The sequence below is a fragment of the Podarcis cretensis genome (assembly GCF_951804945.1).
Source record: "Podarcis cretensis genome assembly, chromosome: 10".
Lineage (NCBI taxonomy): Eukaryota > Metazoa > Chordata > Lepidosauria > Squamata > Lacertidae > Podarcis > Podarcis cretensis.
In genome coordinates, this window is record NC_137179.1 from 2342574 (window position 1) to 2363472 (window position 20899).

The 20899-nt window shown below is 53.4% G+C and overlaps 1 protein-coding gene across 11 annotated transcripts in view; it reads right to left on the reverse strand.

Annotated features, from left to right (window-relative positions):
* The window catches only part of SHANK3 (SH3 and multiple ankyrin repeat domains 3), a 494453-nt gene that overhangs the window by 18169 nt on the left and 455385 nt on the right, over positions 1-20899 (reverse strand). For 8 of the 11 annotated variants that reach the window (XM_079992132.1, XM_079992131.1, XM_079992134.1 and 5 more), the window contains one exon: positions 12399-14712. In XM_079992132.1, coding sequence (XP_079848258.1) covers positions 12399-14712 — 2314 coding nt within the window. Of the gene's footprint in view, positions 1-2004; positions 2606-8920; positions 8974-12398; positions 14713-20899 lie in introns of all 11 variants that reach the window. The other 3 variants (XR_013842778.1, XR_013842779.1, XM_079992136.1) reach the window with 3 other exon arrangements.

A 20899-nucleotide genomic window follows, 5' to 3' on the forward strand; every position in this document is an offset into this window, starting at 1 on the left:
AAATGGAGACAATTCAATGAACCAGATTTATGTCGGGTTAAAAAGGATCTCTGCCTGAGCGCCATCTATCATGGACTAGATGACTCTTGGGGTCCCTTCCAATTCTATGAATCTATGAGGTCTGGAGACTGAGTGCAGAGCCTGGGTAGCTGACCTCTTCAGGATCAGGGTGGGGAAGAAGATGAGGGAGCCTCAGGTGCTGATTGCAAGTGCCTTGTTTGAAGGAGACTGGGGAGAAGCTAGAGAAACTGTGGACAGGGACTTCCAGGAGCAGAGGGCATCCCCTTGCCTCTTTTTTCAACCTCCCTGGAGTTATTAAAAGTTGATAACTATGCTAAGGTTGCCCTCATCCGTGCTAAGGACTGCCTTTTGCTCTCCTTGGGTGCTTGTCCATCACGCCATCTCCCTTTCTGCGCTCAGGGCAGAAAGTGTCGGGACCAAGCCAGGTTTGCCCAGCCAGGCTTGCCGGAGGTGAAAGGGCCCTGGGGCAGGGGTGGGAGGGGGCTATTTTCAGGTGTGTGGAAGAAACAGCCAATGAGAAGCCTCAGCACCGAGACACCAGCCAAGTGGACGTTCGCTTGCCCCAAGCAAAAGTGCTGCCACAGCCACGGATGGGATGGAGACAAGACGCAGTTCCGAGATCACACATGACTGGATGCGGTGGACATGGGACAACCTGAGCTCATGTTTGCAGCAGCATGGACAGCAAGGTTGGGGGAAAGCCCTGGAAGCGTTGCCAGGTGGCATGGGCAGAGGGATGTGACAGGGTTTGGGGCAGGTGGGTTTCAGCCGCTTAGTGGAGCTCAGGTGGGCTCATGTGGAAGCGGAAGACCAGCACTCTGCGGACCCGAGAGGTGGTCTGCTGAACTCTTGAGTGGAAGCGGAACATAATCCATGCCTGGTGCTCAAGGGGGCGGCAGCACCCGTAGGCCCTACTCATAAGGCCCCTTGGCTCAAGCTCTCCTGGCCCTTTCCAAGACTGCTCTCAGCAGAAGGATGAACATCTCACACCCCTCTGGCTTATAAATGGTGGGCCCCATTTGCGGCCTATGGGAGGGAAGGGCTTCGTGGCCACGATTTTGTGGGTCTGCTTTGGGCAGCGGGAGGAGTGTGAAGAAGACTGTGTGCACACCTTATTTCCTGGGAGCTGCCTCCTCCAGCTGGCGGACCTCAGGTTGGCTCAACTGATCAACATCACACACACACACACACACACACACACACACACGGAACAGCAGCAACAACACACCCAGGATACACACCTACACTCGCACAACTGGAGCACAAGAAGTGCTTTTGGGTGGGGACAAGCAGACCCCAAGGTGCTCCTGAGGGCAAAACGCTTGGCCAGGGACTCTGGGTGGCCACAGAGGGGCAAGTGGAAGGCTTTGCAGGGCATGTCAGAAAGCCCTGCGGGGCACCGGCACCCCTATTAGGGGAACAGCCACAGGAGCGAGGGTCCACGCAACCCTACCGAACTCCCACCGTCCTCTAAACCACAGAGTTCCTTCCTGGATGTCAGAAAGAGGATGCAGAGTAGTTTGGGAGGCCTGCTTGCCTCCCCCTCGTGGGCTGGAGGTCAAACTTCTTCCTGGAGATGGGAATTGGGTGTGGTCAAGAAGGGGAACCCCTGCCCACCACCCACTGGTGGTGACTTGCTTTCCAAACCCTCTTGTTCCCAGCTTCCCTCCCCACCGGAAACGGCTCTCCTCGGCCATGCTCCGCGTCCCTTGGGAGGCTGACGGGGGCTTCCTCCTGGGACTCGGTGGCACAGAACATCACGAGACAGGGAGACAGACATGCTAAGGGGGCACAGAGGGGCAGGAAGGGGACAGACCCACACTGCACAGCAAGCGTTGCCACCGCCCTCCTCCCGGCACCCCCAAGCCCAGCCCAGCCCATTGCACAAAGTAGCAGCAGCAGCAGCAGCGGCGGCGTCACAGACAGACGTACAGAGGGACGGAAGACATGGGGTTGCTATGAGATGAGAACATGCTCACTTACACAACTCGCCCACCCTCCTGAGGCCTGAGGCGGTTCTAGACAGAGCAGCGGAGACATGCAGATGGGAGAGCAGGAAGAGAGGCAATGAGAGAAATGTTAGCATCAGTCCAAGGCGCCAGGAACAACAGAGAAGAACGAACAGACGTCGGTCACAAACCAGGCTGGGGCCGCTGCAGCTCCCAGAAGCCAACTTGCCTCCTGGCCGGGGGGCCGGCTGGAGAACGGGAGGGCTGGTGGGTGAGGTCAGGAGGAAGGCCTTCGAGGGCAGGGGTGCTGCGGAAGACACCCCTCTTCCTCTCTGTGACAGGCAGTGCGGAGAAAGCTGCTGGGGTGGAGAGCCAGCTGGACCCTGACTTCCCACCCCCGGTGCTGGTCACCTGCTCAGATGCGCCTGTCTGCCCCAGGCCACTCGCCTTTCTCTCTGGGGACGGAGCTGATCTGCCACCAGGGTGGGGTGGGCAGTGCATAACCGGCCAAGTGGGGGGGGCAGGGGGTCAAGCCGCTTGGGAAGCAAGATGGTCAAGGGATCCAGGCCAGTGGCACCATGGATTCTGGGAGGCAGCTCAGTTCTGGTCAGTTCCTGGTATTCATTGAGTCACATCTGCTAGAGGAAATGACACATTCATCATCGCATGGATTCGACAGCCAAAGCCAGAGACAAAGCAAAACAAGGGGGGAGGGGAGGTTCAGGGTCGGGTCATGGATGTGGGGTGGAGGGAGGAGGGTTTGGGGGTGGGGTGGGGAGAACAGAGACAGAGGCTGGGAGAGGGGGAGAGGACTCGAAATGAGAAGGGTGCGTCACAATTTGGCACGACACCTGCTTACCCCAGGAATGTGCAGAAGTGTTGGAGAGAGCATTTGTATGCAGAGCCAGAGGTCAGAAGAGCGAAAGGCTCTGGGAGAGGATCATGTGCCCCTGAGAGAATCAACTGTGGGAGGCCCCCCTCTCCAGAAAGCAGAAAGGGGCTTTTGGGAAGCGAAGGCTGAAATCCAACCTCCTTGCATGCGCAGAGCCAGCGGGCAACTCAGAAGCCCAGAAGGGCTCTGCCAGACCCTCCCTCCCATGTGCCACACATCCGAAGATTGCACCTGCCATCTTTGACGCTCCACCATTGTGTGGGATGCTCCCCAGCAGGGCAGCGAAGCTCTCGCAGTGACAGCAAATATCTCTAAAAGTTCTTGGATGCCAAAGGGAACCTCCCCGCAAAAAAAAAAAAAAACCCCAGCAATAAGAAAAAGCTGGCTGCCCCCATGCCCCATTGGGTCCACACCAGTTGCAAAGTATGAACGGAGAAGTGTACCGCTTTGCAAAATGGAGGTTGTGGTCCCGGACTTGGCACTTAATCTGGGAATAAGGGGACTGACTTCTGGGTGGGAATTTGTAGGGCTGTGCTGATTTTCTGGTGGTCAAAGGGAGAGGGGCACATGAGTCTAGAGGCCATTGGGAGCCGCACTCCTGACAATGCTCTGGCTCCTGAAACCCATCGCTTACCCTCCAAATCCCTCTCTTACCCTCTAGTTCAGCGGTTCTCAACCTGTGGGTCCCCAGATGTTGTTGGACTACAACTCCCATCATCCCTGAGCTCTGGTGTTGCTAGCTAGGGGTGATGGGAGTTGTAGTTCAACAATATCTGGGGACCCACAGGTTGAGAAAGGCTGCTCTAGTTCATCTCTTAGTCTCTCACCTGGCTCTTGAATTTCATCTACAAGGGCCAACGTTGCATTCAAGCACATCATCTCTGCAATCATGAAGACTGGAAACAGAATTCTGAAGCTTTTTGGATCCTCTGCGGATGCCCAGACCTGACTGGGAGGCTTGTACAGGCCATGTTTTCTTCGGAGGAATGGGGTCGGCTTTCTCTTTCAATGCAAAGCAGTGACAGCCCCATGTCTGCTGGAGCAACAGTGTGATCGTCACATAAGCACAGTGGATATGGCCTTAATTTGGTTGGGATAAGATGATGTTTTTGTGTTTGTGAAAACCAGTTTGCTCTTTTAGGAATAGAGCGTGTGTGTTTTGGGGGAGAAGCGGAACCCCCAAACAAAATCCCAGCACTGCACCTTCTTGCTCCGGAGGGTGGAGCACACATTATTTAAAAAATAAAAATAAAGCTCTCTAAATGTGTGGGTGCAGCCATTAACTACCCCCTCTCTTTCCAAACAAAGCTGTCTGCACTTTGCGGCTCCCATGGATCTTCAACCTTTGGGGAACCCCCAGCTGCCCTTGGAACCACATCCAAAACTCCCCCCCCCCAGCACTGCAGTCTCTTTTGGGGGGCATAGCCAGGACCGCCCTGCGGATCCTCTTGCAATGGTGGTGAAGGGATGGCTGTGTTCCTGAGGATTTTGCAGAGGGTCTCCCGGAGCACCTTCTGGGGTCGGGTGCCAACACAGGAAAGCCTGTGAGCCGCTGGCAGAGGTGGTATCACAAGAGGGGCGAGGGGGGAGCCCTGTGTCTCTCACAGAACATGGGGGAGGTGAGCACATCTCCAGGTCCCTGAAGACTCGCTGTCTTCAAGAGCCCATCACTGAGGACACTGAGGTCCTCCTCTGAGGGTCTTCTGCTGGTTCCCTCACTGCGAAAGCGAAGGTACAAGGAACCAGGCAGAGGGTCTTCTCAGTAGTGGCACCCTCCCTGTGGAACACCTTCCCTTCAGATGGCAAGGAGATAAAGAACTAAACAACTTTTAGACTACATCTGAAGGCAGCCCTTTATCAGGAAGTTTTTAACGTTTGATGTTTTGTTATGTTTTTAAATATGGTGTGAGCCACTCAGAGTAGCTGGGGAAGCTCAGACAGATGGGTGGGGCATAAATGATAAAAGTATTATTATTATTATTATTATTATTATTATTATTATTATTACCCTGTCTCATCAGCCACCTTCCCTGGGTTTCTTTCCTTCTTGGCTGCTTCAAGGTGCTCCTTTCCTTTCCTTTCCATTCCTTCCTTCCTTCCTTCCTTCCTTCCTTCCTTCCTTCCTTCCTTCCTTCCTTCCTTCCTTCCCCCCTTCCCCAAAGGTCTGTCCTTCCACCCTGCACCCCTGAGCACCCCAGGCCATCCCACCCTGATGGTTTCCAGTTCAGGAGGCCACTCTTTCCACAAAACTTCTCTCTGGTGAGTCCTTTCCTCTATATTTGCAAAGCTTTCTAATTATGATACCCACAAATTTAGAGAGACACACACCTTTCCAACCCCTCCTCCAGGGTCACTCATTGAATTAAGAGGCCACAACACGCAAAGTTGGCGTGTTGAGGGAACCCTTCTGAGCACGGCCCAGACCCAGGCCCTTAATCCATGGCACACTGTTTACTCACTGGGTCACTGGGCACAGCAGAGGGTCGCTGGTGGGTCTTGGGCATTGGTCCAAGAAGGGGCTTTGCAATGTTGCCTCCTGCCACTGCAAAACCACACCTGAGCTTAGACATCCTTGCCCTGCTGCACCTGGGGCTGAGATGAAGAAGCTGTGGGGTGCATTTAACCCTTGCTGCCCTCTGCTTGCTTGCCTGCCAGGTGACAGTTTTCTCCTGCTGGCAAGAGAGGTTTTCCGCTTGCTGCATCCCCTCCGCTTGCCCAACCCAGCTCATCTTCTGAGGAACAGAAGCCAAATTTTCTAGTTGCCATGGCAGCTTGACTACCATCTCCTTGTCAGCTCGAGAGCCTCACACACGAAGCAGGGTGCGAATTGGAGAAAGGAAGGCGGAAGGCAGCCTCTGCCAACCTGGTGCCCTCCGGCCTGCAAATGATGGCCAGGGCTGTTAGGAGATGGGAGTCCAAAGCGTTTGGGAGGCTATGGGCTATGGCTGATGCTGCCTTATGGCCCTCCCCTCTCTGCCATTCAGCTCCCACTGGCTGCAAGACATTCCTGAGGGTGGCTGCAGAGACACGTCTGGAGAAGTTCAGTGGGGCCACCTGGGAAAAAGAAATCTTTTTCTGGATTGGGGTTCTTGGCAAGGGTGATGTGGGGACAAAAAGCAGCTTAGTCTTAGGCTTCAACCTGCTCCTAGTGTTCGCAAACACACATTTTAGCTGTGTGCCAAGATTCCAGGAGGAGGTTGCCACACAAAAGCCACTTTGGACACCGCATTGAGTGTCACAAGGTTGACTTTGAGAAATAGAGTATGGCTGCATTTTACGCGGGGCATGGCGGCAAGGGTTTTGCATATGCATGGAAAGGGGGGCAGAGTGAATCCGCAGTCCTCCCAAAGCCCAGGCACTGAGAGGGCGCTGCTTGCTGAGTGGCAAGAGATGCTCCTGCAAGATCTCACAGGAACTTTGATGGCTCCACAAGGTCCTGCAAGAGCACCCCAGGGCTGACACGCTAGGCGGGCCCTGACCCTACCCCCACCTATAGCCTCGACTTGGACCACACAGCGGAGCTCAAAAGCTCCTTACGCACCAGGTAACCCCTAGCAGACCTGGTGCAAAAAGAGCTTTCCAGTTCTTTGGCTTCCGTGGATTTTACTCGCGTGATTCCAGCCAGCCAGCCAGCTGTCATCGGCGCACGGCTGAAACAGCGCAAATTAAACACGTGTGAGATGCCATCGTACTGCGCTCTGCTTCAGCATCATTTCCAGGGATGCTCCAGTGAACTGAGACTCAGCATCAAGGCGGAGTCCCAAAAACGGCACATAGCTGAAGCACCCTCACGTAATCCCAGGATGGAGGCATGCTCAGGAGACGACTTCTAAAAGTCGCTGCAAGAGCTGTGTGAGATGTACTGGAATAGTTTGAATGGATTAGGCCTGTCAAATGTCTTGTCTCTGAAAAACGCCCTCAAAACCCAGGAGCACTGTTTGGAATAATTCTTTTGCATGCTGCCTCAGTTTCCCTGGGGGGAAACCGCATCCAGTTAGGTTTTGCACCCTATCAAAATTTAGAGCCATCTCTCAGGGGCACAGTGCTGTGAAAGAGACACTCCTTGGGAATAGATTTAACACCGCCCCCTGCCCCCCAGGCCCAACTCCACCCCCCCTCCATGAACATGCAGGAGCCAGAGGCCACGACCCATTGCTCATCTCCCCACTCGCCGGGCTGAGCAATGGGGCACATGAGCTGAGAAAGGAGAGACGTTAGTGAGCAGATGAAGTGAAGCTGTCAGGGGTCGGTAGGTTACGCATGCATGCTGTGATTTGTTACCCACAATGCCCCTGGATCCTTGTAGGCTGTGTGCCTGCAAAATCAGGAAGACGCCTCCTCCTCTCTCTGGCAAAGAGCCCTTCCCCTCCCCTTGGCTGCTTTTGGATTGGGTCCTCTCCTGTATCTGCTCAAAATCTGCAGAAAGTGAGCACCCAGTAACCCACAACCTACAAGAGGCATTTTCTCTCTTCCCCGTCCCATGGCAAACATCAGGCTCTGCTCCTCGAGACTCTGCCTTGCCCAAAGGGTGGGGAACGGCTTGGCACCAGCCTTGCGGCTCCCTGCTGTGACTCGGGAGAAGTTTGGCACCCTCTCTGCCAAAGTTCACTCTGCCACAGAAAGCATCAGCAGACCACACGTCTGTGGCCAGGGTGGGAAGTGGCATGGCATGTAATTAAATGCCATTGCCAAGGAAGGCACTATGGACTGGATTTGATTTAGGATCTCACATTCTCAGAAAAAGAAACAAGGAAGTAAGAAGCTACGGAGAGTCTTAGCCCAGAATCCTCTTCTCACAGTGGCCAAGCAGGTGCCTATTATGGGAAACCCACTAGCAGGATCCCAACACAAGACCCCTCTTCCCTCTTGCAGTTCAGAAGCATTGATTCCTCTGACTGTGGAGGTGGAGGAGAGCCACTGTGGCTTGTGGCCATCAATGGGCCTCTCCACCTTTGGCATACACTGTGCCACAAAACCACAGCCCTTCTCCTCATTTCACCCTTTGATATCTCAAGGTTTTCCGGAGACCGTTTTTTTGAGGGCTGGGTGCTGCAAGACAATAGCCCCAAGAGCCAACCTTCCGCACAGGAAACCGATCTTGTGAATACTCCCAACGTACAAACAAGCCACGATAATAAAAAACGAGGCTCAGGAACCTCCTGGCTCAAGCCACATGATGATGGCAAGATGTAAGGATGCCAAAGTTGGCTTGCAGGGGAGTAATCGCAGCATTGGTTGCCATACCCAAAAAGCCTGCTCTTTTGCCTCATGGCATAACTACTGCCATGGCAAGCAAAGGCTGTGTGGCAAACCTGGGCACCTCAGGGGGTGGTGAACTCTCCTTCATTGGAGATTGGATGGCCAGCCAACAGGAATTCTTTCTCTGGGATTCCTGCCTTGCGGGGGGCTGGATGACCCCAGGGGTCCCTTCCAGCTCTGAGATTCGATGATTCTTCTGTTTCTGCAGCGGCTTAGCATGGGTTGTCAGCACCCGGGGCAAGGCAAGTAATTTGCGCCCCTAACCCCTAACCTGCCACCGCTGCCAGCTTCTTCTTGCTGCTGCCTGGGCTGGTCGGGTGTGGTTCTCTCCCGTGCTCAGCGCTGCGCTGGGCAGCTGCTGCACTGTCCCTCCCCCAGATAGTCCCTCCCTCGCTCTCTCTCTGCTCCGCACCGCAACGCACACCTGGCACCCTCCCCCTCCACAGTGGGCGGCGACCCGGCAGCTCAGATCGGATTCGCACAGCCAGCACTGCAGTGAGAGAGAGTGAGTGAGCTGCGAGTGCGAGCGCGCCCCCCCCAATGTTGCGCCCGGTGCGGCTGGCCCCCCCTGCACCCCCCCACACTATGCCACTGTGTTTCTGTGCACCTGCCTTTGCCTGACCTGGGGCCTGCCGGTTTGTTTTGGCTCTTTGCAGGAGACGGACGCAGCGGCAATGCCTACAAGGAACTGGGGGGTGTTGTTAACCTCAACAGCTGGAAGCTCACGTCAGGGACATGGACGCCTTTTGACTGAAGACAGAATTAATTGATGAGTTTATATAGAAAGAGGAAGCGTTACCCTAGGAGCTAAATGCCTAAAAGGCTTATTTCTCTTCACTCTCTTTTTCCGATCTGTAGGAATACAAAGCAATTGCGGGTTTTCCAAACAGCACACTGAATATATAAATAAATAGATATAGATATAAATCCTCCTCTTTTTTCTCCACATTTAGGAACTGACTCCAAAGTCACACATCCAGAGCACCCAACTGTTGCTTAAGAGAGAACAAATTGTGAAATGGACCTTCGCTTTGGGGATGAGTCGGCCTCAGGCGGCACTGTGTCTTGAGCAGGGTTGCCTAGTGGGAGGCGAGGGCTCTTCTCTGCACCCTTTGACCTTGGGACCTGGACCGGAGGATGTGGCTGGGCTCCTGTGCTGACCTCAGCCTCGTCCCCAGTGCTCCGACACAGTCCTAGAGTCAAAGGGAAGGGGATGCTCTGGCCTGGGCAAGATGTCTGCGTGACAAGGAAGGCCAGTAAAGGCAGGATCCCTTTCGCTTCAGAGCTCTTGGGATTGGATAGCCGGGAAAGGGCAGAAAGGTGGGAAGGTCGGGATGGAGGGAGGAGGTCAGTCTTAGGGAGGTTTGCCTCTTTGAAGTTCCATACAGAACTCACAAAGGATTTGCAATATCTATACAGACACACAAACACAGAAATCGATAAGATATATTTATCACGGCATGCGGCATGCGCTTTTAGGGACCAGGGAGAAATAACGTGGGCATTGTTTTCAAAACATTGCTGTCACTCATGTCATGACATTGATGCTCTCCTGCCTTGCAGATGGTTGGCTCAGATGCTACAATTCTATGACTAGTCAGAAATCTTGCCAGTTCACTGTCAGTAGCTCAGTCAATATGGCAATATGGGTTTGAGCCCCACGTTGGGGAGAGATTCCTGCATTGTAGGGGTTGGACTAGAGGACCCTTGGGGTTCCCTTCCAACTCTACAAGACTATGATTCAAAGGGCTTGCTCTTGCCACCCTTCTTGTTGACACCAAGCTGTGACTCTGAAGCTTATAAATGGATATGAAATGAACCACGCAGCAGCATGGACTGTGCTGAAGAGCCTTATCAGCAAAGGGGGTCGATTTCAATTAAAAACAACCCACGGGAAGGTCTGAAGTTTGATGGGAAATGGCAAAGGAGAGGGTCATTTGTAGGAGGGGAGAGTCTGTCCAGACAAGCAACTTCTGTGTAATCTGCTCCTCGGAGGTACTGTCCTAGCTGCATCCCATAATCCCACTGCCTCCAGTGTGTGGCACATGCCCTTTTTTTCTAGCTGCTGTCTCGCATTTCCTCCTTCCCTGCCCAAACTTTTATGCACTGCACTCAGACTTTCTCTTGGAGAGCAGCTCCACGTCTAGTTCATCCTTAAAGCAGTCGGAGGGCCCACAATGCATGTGTGCAGGGGTTGACAGACAGGCACCTATTACTGCCATGTGCACTCTGTGGGGCTTCCCTTGCACATGATCCAGAGGCTACAGTTGGGGCAAGATGCTGCAGCATGAAGTTGTTAGCAAACAGCACTTGTGCTCAGGAGACCTGCACTGGCTGCCAATTTGCTACCAGGCCAGGTTCAAGGTGCTACTGCTAGTATATAAAGCACTTAACAACTTGGGACCAGTCTACTTGACAGATTGCTTTGCTCCATATAATCCCATCTGACTGCTTCCATTGGAGGAATTTGTACTATTGCAGTTGCGACATAATACCCATTCTGCCTTTGCAAGCATTCGATTGATTAGTGTGGCAACACCTAAACCAGGCATAGGCAAACTCGGCCCTCCAGATGTTTTGGGACTACAACTCCCACCATCCCTAGCTAACAGGACCAGTGGTCAGGGATGATGGGAGTTGTAGTCCCAAAACATCTGGAGGGCCAAGTTTGCCTATGCCAGACCTAAACTCTGGAACTCCCTGCCTACTGATCTCAAGCAGGTGCATTCACTGCATTCCTTTCAGCGCCTGCTGAAAACATTATTGTTTGGGCAAGCCTACCTAGAGGTGTAGAAAGTAAGTGTGAATCTTTTCCTGTTTCAGTAGCTTCACCGTTTGCATGCTTTAAAGCATTGTTGTGACATTTTCTTCTCGTAAATGGCCTTGAGGTATTTTAAACAATCAAGCAAAAAGGAATCTCTGCTGCAGGAGCTGGCAAGGAGACTCTGGCGGGCAGGAGGAGGGGCGAGGAGCTCTGCCCCCTGGCCGCACTGGCTTCCAGGGCTTTGAGCCCAGCCTCATTTGGTGAGCCAAGGTCTCCTCAGCCTGGGCAAAACCTAATGCGACCCGTGAAACTGGTTTGGCTCCCCACTTTCCCCCTGGGCAGCACATGGGTGCAGTTGAGCAAATGTGTAAGTTGCTTTAGATTGCCTTGGGCAAGATAAATAAACTAACCAATGTAACAAACAAACAAATAAGGTGTGGTTTTTTTTTAAGGTGAGAACAGACACACCCAAGTGCTAGGAATGCACCCAGGCTCATCGTTTTGGGACAGTGGGGGAACAGGGGACGGGAGCATGTGAGGAGAAGGCTGGTCTGGACACACTCCAAGGGCAGGGGAAGGAGGGAGGGAATGCCCGACTGGGGGAGGGGATCAGCCTTTCCCTCATCTCCCCCTGCCTCTGCCCCCACCATCTTTGAAAACAACTTCCAGGGGTTCTGCCTGCTGCCCCCCAGCCCTACCATGCTGGCTGGAGCCGTGGAGAGCTTCTGCCTTATACTGGCACCAGTGCCCCCTTGGTGCATCTAGCTGAGTATGGTACGATCGCATCTCACACGGGGGTTCGGTTCCAAGTGTTCTGCATATGCGCATAAACACGTATACTGCGCACTTGGACCCACCTCCCCGTGCGAGCAACCCTAGTTTAGGGTTGCCATATTTTGAAAAAAGACAACACATTTTCCGACTTCTCCTTTTAGCTATGGATTGCTATGATGGCTGTACCCATTAAAAAGAGGACGTGTCCTGGAAAAAGAGGACGTATGGCAATCCCACCCAAGTTCCCTAGAGCTGGCGCGCTGAGCAGACTTTGCCCCCCAAGTGAGGCAGAGAGCTTAAAAGTTCTTTTTGCACCGGACAAACCTAGCACAAAACCTTATGGGAATTCAGATGGCCTCGTGAGAGCATCCCATAAGCAGTGTGCCAAGAGGGCCTTGCCTCTGCCCACCCTGCAAGCACATCAGAGAGTTTTAAAGATGTGGCATTTCCCAGAACCACAAGTGCTGTCCAGCTCTCCTGACTTGAAACCTGCACAATTCCAACCAGCCAGCCTCCAGCTGCGTATGGCTGAAATGTCACGGGTGAAACACGCGTGAGATGCGATCGTACTGTATTTTCTACACCGGCCGGCAGCCGTGACTCTCCAGAGCTTCAGGAAGCGGGTATTCCCAGCTCTGCCTGGAGGTTATGCCACTGGTGAATCGAATCTGGGATTTCCTTCTGCCTGCTCTCCCGCCCCCTTCTCCCGCCTCCTTTCCCAGCCACCCCTCTGGCTTACCGTGCTGCGACCACGGGGGACTTCTTCCCAGGATCCAACACGCTCCCAGCGGGCTCCTCCCCCAGGGAGCGTGTGTCCTTGTTCAGCTGCTGGAGCCGGGAGCTGAGCTCGCTGATCACAGTTGGTTTGTCATCCTCAGCCCCATGCGTCGGCCTGCTGTCCAGGGGGTCCCCCCACAGCTTGGACCTTCGCTGAAAGAGGTAGCGTGGCCGGCCGATGCTGGCGGAAGCCAACATGGCCGCGTGTTGCTGGGAGATGAGCTCGCTGTCCGAAGACTGCTTCAAGAGAGGGTCCCTGAAAGTAACCGGCCCCTTGCTGAGCTGGGACTTGAGTTTTGGCTTTGGAGGCACTGGTGGCTTCTCGAGTATAAAAGTTTGTCCGTCCGCAAAGGAAGTGTAGGTGTCAGTGGGCTCCCCGCTCTCGGAGGACAGCGTGGACATGCTGGAGACGGTGGAGATGGTGCTTGTGGTCTCCAGGTGGTGATCGCTCGAGCTCCTGGTGTCCACCTCTTCCACTCCAGAGTCCGCCGCGGACTCCGGGGCCGTGGGGGCATCAGAGGGCTTCCCTGAGGGTGTTCCACCAGCGGTAGAAGGTGCTACAGCGGCCGCTGGCATGGATGGCGTGGCGATGACGGGAGAGGCCAGCTGGCTGATGGGGGTGCCGGGGGTGGTGACCAGGACCCCGTTCGCAAACTCGTCCGGCGGAGGAACCAGACCGATCTTGGCCAGCTCCTCTCGTGTCTCCTCGTCGCTTGAAGACAGCTGGGCGGGTGGCAGGGTGACCGTGTAGGGCTCCACCTCCTCCTCTGAGCTCCCTTGACCCAGGGTCTTGTCAGAGACCGGGCTGACGGGTGCCACCCCAGCCACGGGGCTGGGCTGTGCCTCGGCCAGGGATGCCTCCGTGGGCTCCAGGCCCCCCTCGGGAATGGGCGGCTTCTCCTCTTTCGCCTCGAGACCGAGGTCCTGGCCATTGCTCGTGGCGTGGACCATGACGAGGCCGGCCGTCTTCTGCTGCGACGTGTCCACGATGCTGATGATCATTGACTTCCGGTCCTCCGCTTTCCTCTCCTCCTTGGCGGGGGTCTCGGCCCGTGCCTCGCCCTCTTTCCTCGCTGCAGCTGGCATCCCCCAGTGGCTCTGCGCCGGGGACAAGACTCCCGGTGTGGGTGCCTTGACCCCGGGCGAGTAGGCGGGCGAGGCGAGGGCCCCTCCCTCCAGCTCCCCCCTCTCGTGCTCTTTGGTTTGGATGTCCACAAACAGGGGCGCCGCGCGGTCCGAGTCCGGGCTGTGGATGGGGGTGGGCGCCCTGGAGGGGACCTGGGTGGACAGCGCCCGCTCCCTTGCGGCCAGCGCAAGCGCCAGAGGCGAGTTGGGATCCAGGGGCTTCCCCGTGAGAGGGTGGATGAACGTCGACGAGGAGCTGCTGATCAATGGCTTTAAAGCTGAGACAGGGGAAGGCAGAAGGACGTCCCGGCTGCCCAGGAGCCGCTCGTCGATCGACCTCGACTGCTGCAGTGATGGCATCTCGATGGTGGGGGGGCTGCCTTCAATGGCCCCGACCGAGAGGAAGACAGTGGATTTCCGCTTTTCGTCGAGGCGCCGATCTCGGTCCTTCATGACGCCGGCGATGGCAGTGGCGAAGGGGAGGCTGGAGGCGTCCACCTGCTGCGGCTGGTACTCCATGCCCAGGCGGTGGCTGCGCCGGGTGGGGGACGGCTCCCTCGTGAAGCCCCCCATGATGGAGAGGGCTGCCCGCTCCTGGGCATCCTCCACCTGCAGCTGCTTCACCAGCGGGCTCTTCTTCCTCTGGGGCTTGGCGGGGGTGAAGAGGCTGACGTTGAACTGGCCCATGTTGGCGTAGGGGTTGTCCACGGCACGTCCCTTCCGCTTCAGCTTCTCAGGCGGGGTGGCCGAGGGGGCGGGGCGGGGGATGTCGGTGGGCTCCACGGGGACGTGCGAGGAGTCCTGCAGGATGATCATGGAGCGTGCCCGCTTCTGCCGCTCGGGGTAAGGGAGGGGCGTCCTCGCCTGGTCGTACATCTCGGCCGCGCTGATCACCTGCGGCAGCCCGTGGAGCTTCGCCTCCAAGCCTGGCTTGAAGCTGGAGCGGATTGTGTCGTAGACCCTTCCCGGGGGTGGAGGGGGGGAGAAGGATGGGGGAGGGCCCGTGTCAAAGTAATAGGGGGACGGTGGAGGGGGAGGGGCCGTCTGGGGCGGGGGCGGGATGCCATGCCCTTCCCGGACCGTGTCTTGCATGGAGGTGCTTCGGGGGAACTTTCCGTCCATTAGGGAAGCAGCAAATTTCTCATCTTCACCTGTAAACCAGCACAACAGGAAACGTCAAGGATTGCTCAGCGCGAAAGGAAACAACGGGTTGGCAAAGCAGTAAGTGAGTCACAGACCCCCTCACAGGCTGACCCTGGTCCTGCTGGCCACTCCCCCTCCTAAGGCTCAGGTTGAACTGGGGACGGGCAGCTTGTGGTGACCCCCCAGGTGCTGTTGGACTCCACCAATGGCTGAGTAGGGCATCCGAGTTGCCGCTGAGACCATATTACACCGGTCCTTAAGGACCTACATTGGCTCCCAGTATGTTTCCAACCACAATTCAAAGTGTTGGTGCTGACCCTGAAAACCCTAAACGGCCTCGGCCCAGGATAACTGAAGGAGCGTCTCCACCCCCATCGTTCTGCCCGGACACTGAGGTCCAGCACCGAGGGCCTTCTGGCGGTTCCCTCGCTGCGAGAAGCGAAATTACAGGGAACCAGGCAGAGGGCCTTCTCGGTGGTGGTGCCCTCCCATCAGATGTCAAGGAAATAAACAACTACCTGACTTTTAGAAGACATCTGAAGTCAGGCCTGTTTAGGGGAGTTTTTTTAATGTCTGAAGTTTTGTTCTGTTTTTAATGTTCTGTTGGAAGCCGCCCAGAGTGGCTGGGGAAACCCGGCCAGATGGGCAGGGTATAAGTAATAAAATTATTATTACTATTATTATCTGTGTTCAGAGGTGGATACTGGCTGCCAGTAGTCAAAAGGGAGCCCAGGTCTGGTTGGGCTTGTGCCTTCATGCAGCCCCCCACTTGTGGGCTTCCCATTCGGGCATTTAGCTAGCCACACTGGTCCTGGATGATGAGCTCCCTTTGGCCTAATTCAGCTGCTGCCTGCAGCAGCAGCAGCAGGGCTGTTCTAGAGCACTTTTCTAAGCAAAACCTCTGCTAGCGCCTCTTTTGGAGAAGGCTCAGTGGGATTTGGGCTGGCATGGCCTGCCTCTTTAGTTTTCTTTTCAAATGGTTTTATGGAACTTCAGAATATTAAGAAATGAGTTTCTCAGACATACAGGCAACGACCATTTTGAGCATTTCCAATTGATGAGGGGGTCCTTGGAAGAGGGCGATTTTAGGAACTAACATTGTACAGTCATACGTTCGGTTGTTACGTTCGGTTCAGGTTACGTCTTTTCAGGTTGCGTCCTGCGGCGACCCGGAAATAACAGAACGGATTAGTTCTGGGGTTCACCGCTCGTGCATGCACAGACGCTCAGAACGACGTCACGGGCATGCGCAGAAGCGACAAACCACGACCCACGCACGCGCAAACGTGCAGGCGTGGGTTGCGTTCTGCTCATGTTGCGAACAACCCTCCAAAACAGTGGCACCTTGGTTTAAGAACAGTCCGGTTTAAGAACGATTTGGTTTACAAACGCTGCAAAACCAGAAGTAGTGTCCCAGTTTGCGAACTTTACCTCGGTCTAAGAACAGAATCCGAACGGTGGAAGGGCAACGGTGGCGGGAGGCCTCATTAGGGAAAGCGCACCTCGGTTTAAGAACAGTTTTGGTTTAAGAACCGACTTCTGGAACGGATTAAGTTCATAAACCAAGGTACCACTGTAATGCCAAGACAAATTATAATAAACTTTACCATTAACTTTGCAACGTTTCACTTATTGCATAGACTTCTTTGCTGCTACAGGATGTAGAGGGTGGGATAGAATGATGATGATATTTTTAAAAAACCAAAAAAGGAAGAACTCCTCCCTGGTTTCTGTAAGCCAAACCATCCCATTACATGGGGATACTTTCCAGGCATGTGCTCCACTATTTGTATATGCAATAAAACCATGCCAGACATCATGGGAATTGTCATGTTGTCATGTTTCTCTTGTCCCCTTGATGCTTTTAATTTGTGCGATAGCTTTTCCAGTAAGGCTGTTTGCCAAACTATGCGATAGTACTGCAGTCCCCTGTCCCATCCAGCTAAGGCAAGGACTTGCCACCCGTCTAAAATGCTCAAACATCCCATTGCAACTTTACTGCGGCTTTGTTTGCCAAATCTGTGGGATGATCCATTGAAAAGTTTCAGCTCTCTGGAGTTCTTGACATGGATGCTGGCAGCTGCCCAGATCCTCAGTTGCCCCAGCTTTTGCTTCAGTATAAAAATACACAGAGCTTAGCATTATCTAGGCGGGGAAAACAAGTCACAAATTATGTGTTGCCAATGGCTTGGAGAACCTTGAAAAATCTTATGCTGCTTGATGGGGGTTTATCTTCTATAAAACAAACACAGCCCCAGGACTCCATCTCTACAGTACAATGTGAAATTTGGCTTTCCTAATCGTCTTAAGTGCTCTGCCAACCTAATATTAAGTCTCTTCTGGATATAATGTGCTGCTTTTTTGGGGGGGCACTTCTATTATTTTTATTGTATCCATTTCTTTGATTTACTTCAATAAAGACTTTAAAAGAAATGCCGTCAGTGTCCCAGTCCTGTAGGATGCTGGCCATGCACACAAAAGCGAGAGCACAGAGCCAAGGAACATGGCATATTCAGGACTAGCAACCTCAACAGACAAGGGGCAGCAGGAGGAGCCCCAGAGAGGGGCCACCAAGGAACAGACTAACCCAAGGAAAAGGCCAAGAAGAGCCAGTCTCTTTCAGCCGCTCGTCCATGTGGTCGTCCTGTTCTTCAACTCCAGCTGGCCTTGTTAATGAGAAGCTGCTACTGTAGATTCCGGCGTATTAGGTGACTGGGCATATAAGACGACCCCCAACTTTTGCTGATCAATTTTAGAGTTATAAAGTTTGAACGCCACCAGGGGCAGAGCACACACCCCTCCACTGCCTCTGCCGTCGCAGCAGCAGCAGCCCAAGGCGAGGCGTTTGGCGGGCGGGCGGGTGAGCGCCACGCTCGGAAGGACTTTCCGCGTCCCCTTCTGTGGGGAGGGAAGAGGAGTGACGGCAGAAGGGGGGCCTCTGCTCACTGTCTCCCTCTCCTCCTTCCCAACACGTATACCCAGCATATAAGACAACCCCCAACTTTTGGGGTGATTTTCCAGGGATAAAAAGTCGTCTTGTACGCTGGAACATACAGTACTTAGAACTTAACTACTTAAAAAGGTAAAGGTAAAGGTACCCCTGCCCATACGGGCCAGTCTTGACAGACTCTGGGGTTGTGCGCCCATCTCACTTAAGAGGCCAGGGGCCAGCGCTGTCCGGAGACACTTCCGGGTCACGTGGCCAGCGTGACATCGCTGCTCTGGCGAGCCAGAGCCGCACACGGAAACGCCGTTTACCTTCCCGCTGGTAAGCGGTCCCTATTTATCTACTTGCACCCGGAGGTGCTTTCGAACTGCTAGGTTGGCAGGCGCTGGGACCGAGCAGCGGGAGCGCACCCCGCCGCAGGGATTCGAACCGCCGACCTTTTGATCGGCAAGTCCTAGGCGCTGAGGCTTTAACCCACAGCGCCACCTGCGTCCCCTAAGAGAAGTAATAGTACCACTTTATTCTTATACTTAGCCCTCCCCAAAACAGCACACGGAATTCAGGCCACTGCCCTTCAGAGTTCGCACTGCTCTGAACTTTGCAGTGTAGTTTTCCACCTACGTAAACACCCAGGATAAAGTGTGCAGGAAGAGGAAGAGGAAGAAGAGGAAGAAGAGGAAGAAGAGGAAGAAGAGGAAGTAGAAGAGGAAGAGGAAGAGGAAGAGGAAGAAGAAGAAGAAGAAGAAGAAGAAGAAGAAGAAGAAGAAGAAGATGATCTTGGTGAAAAGAACATACAAATATATTATGGGGAACCGCTTTGCAAAAACGTGCATATTAGCAGAAACTCCCACTAAAAGGCTGATGAATTTTCATGAGGATGTTTTTAAAGAATATATAAAACGGCTAACTGATGTGGAAATGTGGAGAACTGGATTTCAGATTGGCAAAACAAGAAACTTTAAACTGGCCAATTTGCACACCCCTTGCTGCGATTGCATTTCAACACATGCCGGAGCCTCTACAAGTGAAATTGAAGCACCTCAAAATCCCCTAAAAAAACAGTTGGCGTTGGAAGTCCCCCTACAAGTGGACCTGTCCTTAGAGCCACCAGCTGGAGGTGTATTTACTAATTCCGGCCCCAAAGCCCGCAAAGAGAGGCTCACAAGACAGCAGTTACAAACCTTCTCTTTCCTGCAAACACCCCTCCATTATACTGTCTATCGTGCTCCTCTTTCTGGACAGGCCGGTGGCATTTCTGCACCACCAGAAGGTGGGGTCTACTCCACAAATAAACCTGTAAGCCCAAAGCGAACTACCAAGTTTCACACAGCTCATTTGGGGCACAGAGCCGCAGCCCAGCCAGCCCAACCTTCTGCAAAGGACTGGAGAGGGGGCAGCGATTTGACCCTTGGGTGCAGTGACCCATTTACCTCTGGCATCCTGCCTGCTTTGCACAGCAGATGACCGGCTAAGGGAGCTGGGCATGTTTAGCCTGGAGAAGAGGAGGTTAAGGGGTGATATGATAGCCATGTTCAAATATATAAAAGGATGTCACATAGAGGAGGGAGAAAGGTTGTTTTCTGCTGCTCCAGAGAAGCGGACACGGAGCAATGGCTCCAAACTACAAGAAAGAAGATTCCACCTAAACATTAGGAAGAACTTCCTGACAGTAAGAGCTGTTTGACAGTGGAATTTGCTGCCAAGGAGTGTGGTGGAGTCTCCTTCTTTGGAGGTCTTTAAGCAGAGGCTTGACAACCATATGTCAGGAGTGCTCTGATGGTGTTTCCTGCTTGGCAGGGGGTAGGACTCGATGGCCCTTGTGGTCTCCTCCAACTCTAGGATTCTATGATTCTATGGGTCGCTTTCCTCCACAAGCCTCCTCCTTGCAAAACACTTGCTGCCATTTTTTCTTAGGAAGCTACACCGCTGGCCCACCTAGCTTGGCATCACCCACTGGCAGCAATGGCCCGCTGGGATTTTGGGATGGGAGATGCTGTCATTGGGGATTGGGAGCTTCTGCATGTGAAATTCTGGCACTCTGCTACAGAGCCATAACCTGAGGCATAGAGGATTCCCAAGGCCAGATTCTGTGCCACAATGAGGCATCCATTCATCCCATTGTTTATGTGGCTTTGGAAAAATCAGACAAGACTGGAAGCAGGGCTGTGCCTTCAAAGACACCACTCCTCAGTCCAGCCTACCAGTCCAGACACTCAGGATCCACTGCCCAAGGAAAAGACATATAAAGATTTGGAGAGATGGTGGGAAGTGATTGTTGTTTAGGACTTGATAGGGTGAAAGACTTTGTCCTGGCATCTGAGTGTCGACGCCAGGCCAAGATCAGCCCATCACTATAGAAGGTAGAAGCCACCATCAAAGAAGATATGAAAAAATAATTAATGAACTATGCAGGACATATTAGTTAATTTGAAACCAAAGAAAGAAAGAGGACATTGGGTTTTTGTCGTTGTTGCTGTTGTTAAAAAGGGAAATGTTTAATACATACTTTTTTTAAGGGTTGTGTATAGGTTTTTACATCAGTAGAACTTTCAAAAATCACTTGTATGAAGATGAATCAGGTTTTAGAATTGGATGGTTAAGAATATGAGGCTTTATGGACATGCAGGAATGAGCTAATATAATGGAGCCAAGAAGGGGAGTGGAGGGAAGTTAAGATTTAGGATTTGAATTTATATATTTGATTTGTTTTGCTTTAAATTTGTATTGTTTTTGTTTTGCTCTTTGTTGTTGTTGTTTGGGGTTTTTTTTGGAAAATTAATAAAATGTTATCAAAAAAAAGAAAAGGGGGGGGGGGTAGAATCCATTGCCCAAGGAACCCACTGGCAGAGCCACAGGAGGAGATGGGGCGGGGGGAGAGTTTGAAGGTTGCATAGTCCCTGAAGCTCTGTCCCCTTGAGCTGGTTTGGAGGTTCTAGCAAGGGAGAGCAATTATTGTATACTCTTGACTGAAGAACGGTGCACTCCTTCTATGTGGGATAGTTGTCCTCTTCCATAGAGCATGCAGCTTCGGGAGGGAGGGAGGGGATACCTGCCTAGCCAGCCAGATCAGCCGAATCAACCCTGGTGATCAATGGGGTGACAGATGTGGCAGCCAGATTGCCCTCATGCCCAGAGATGGGAAGAAGACAAAGTCCCTACCAGAGAAGAACAGCAGATGAAGCTGACGGACTATGCCGAAATGGCTAAAATGACCGGGGGAACCAGAAATCAGGAAGACCAAAATTGTA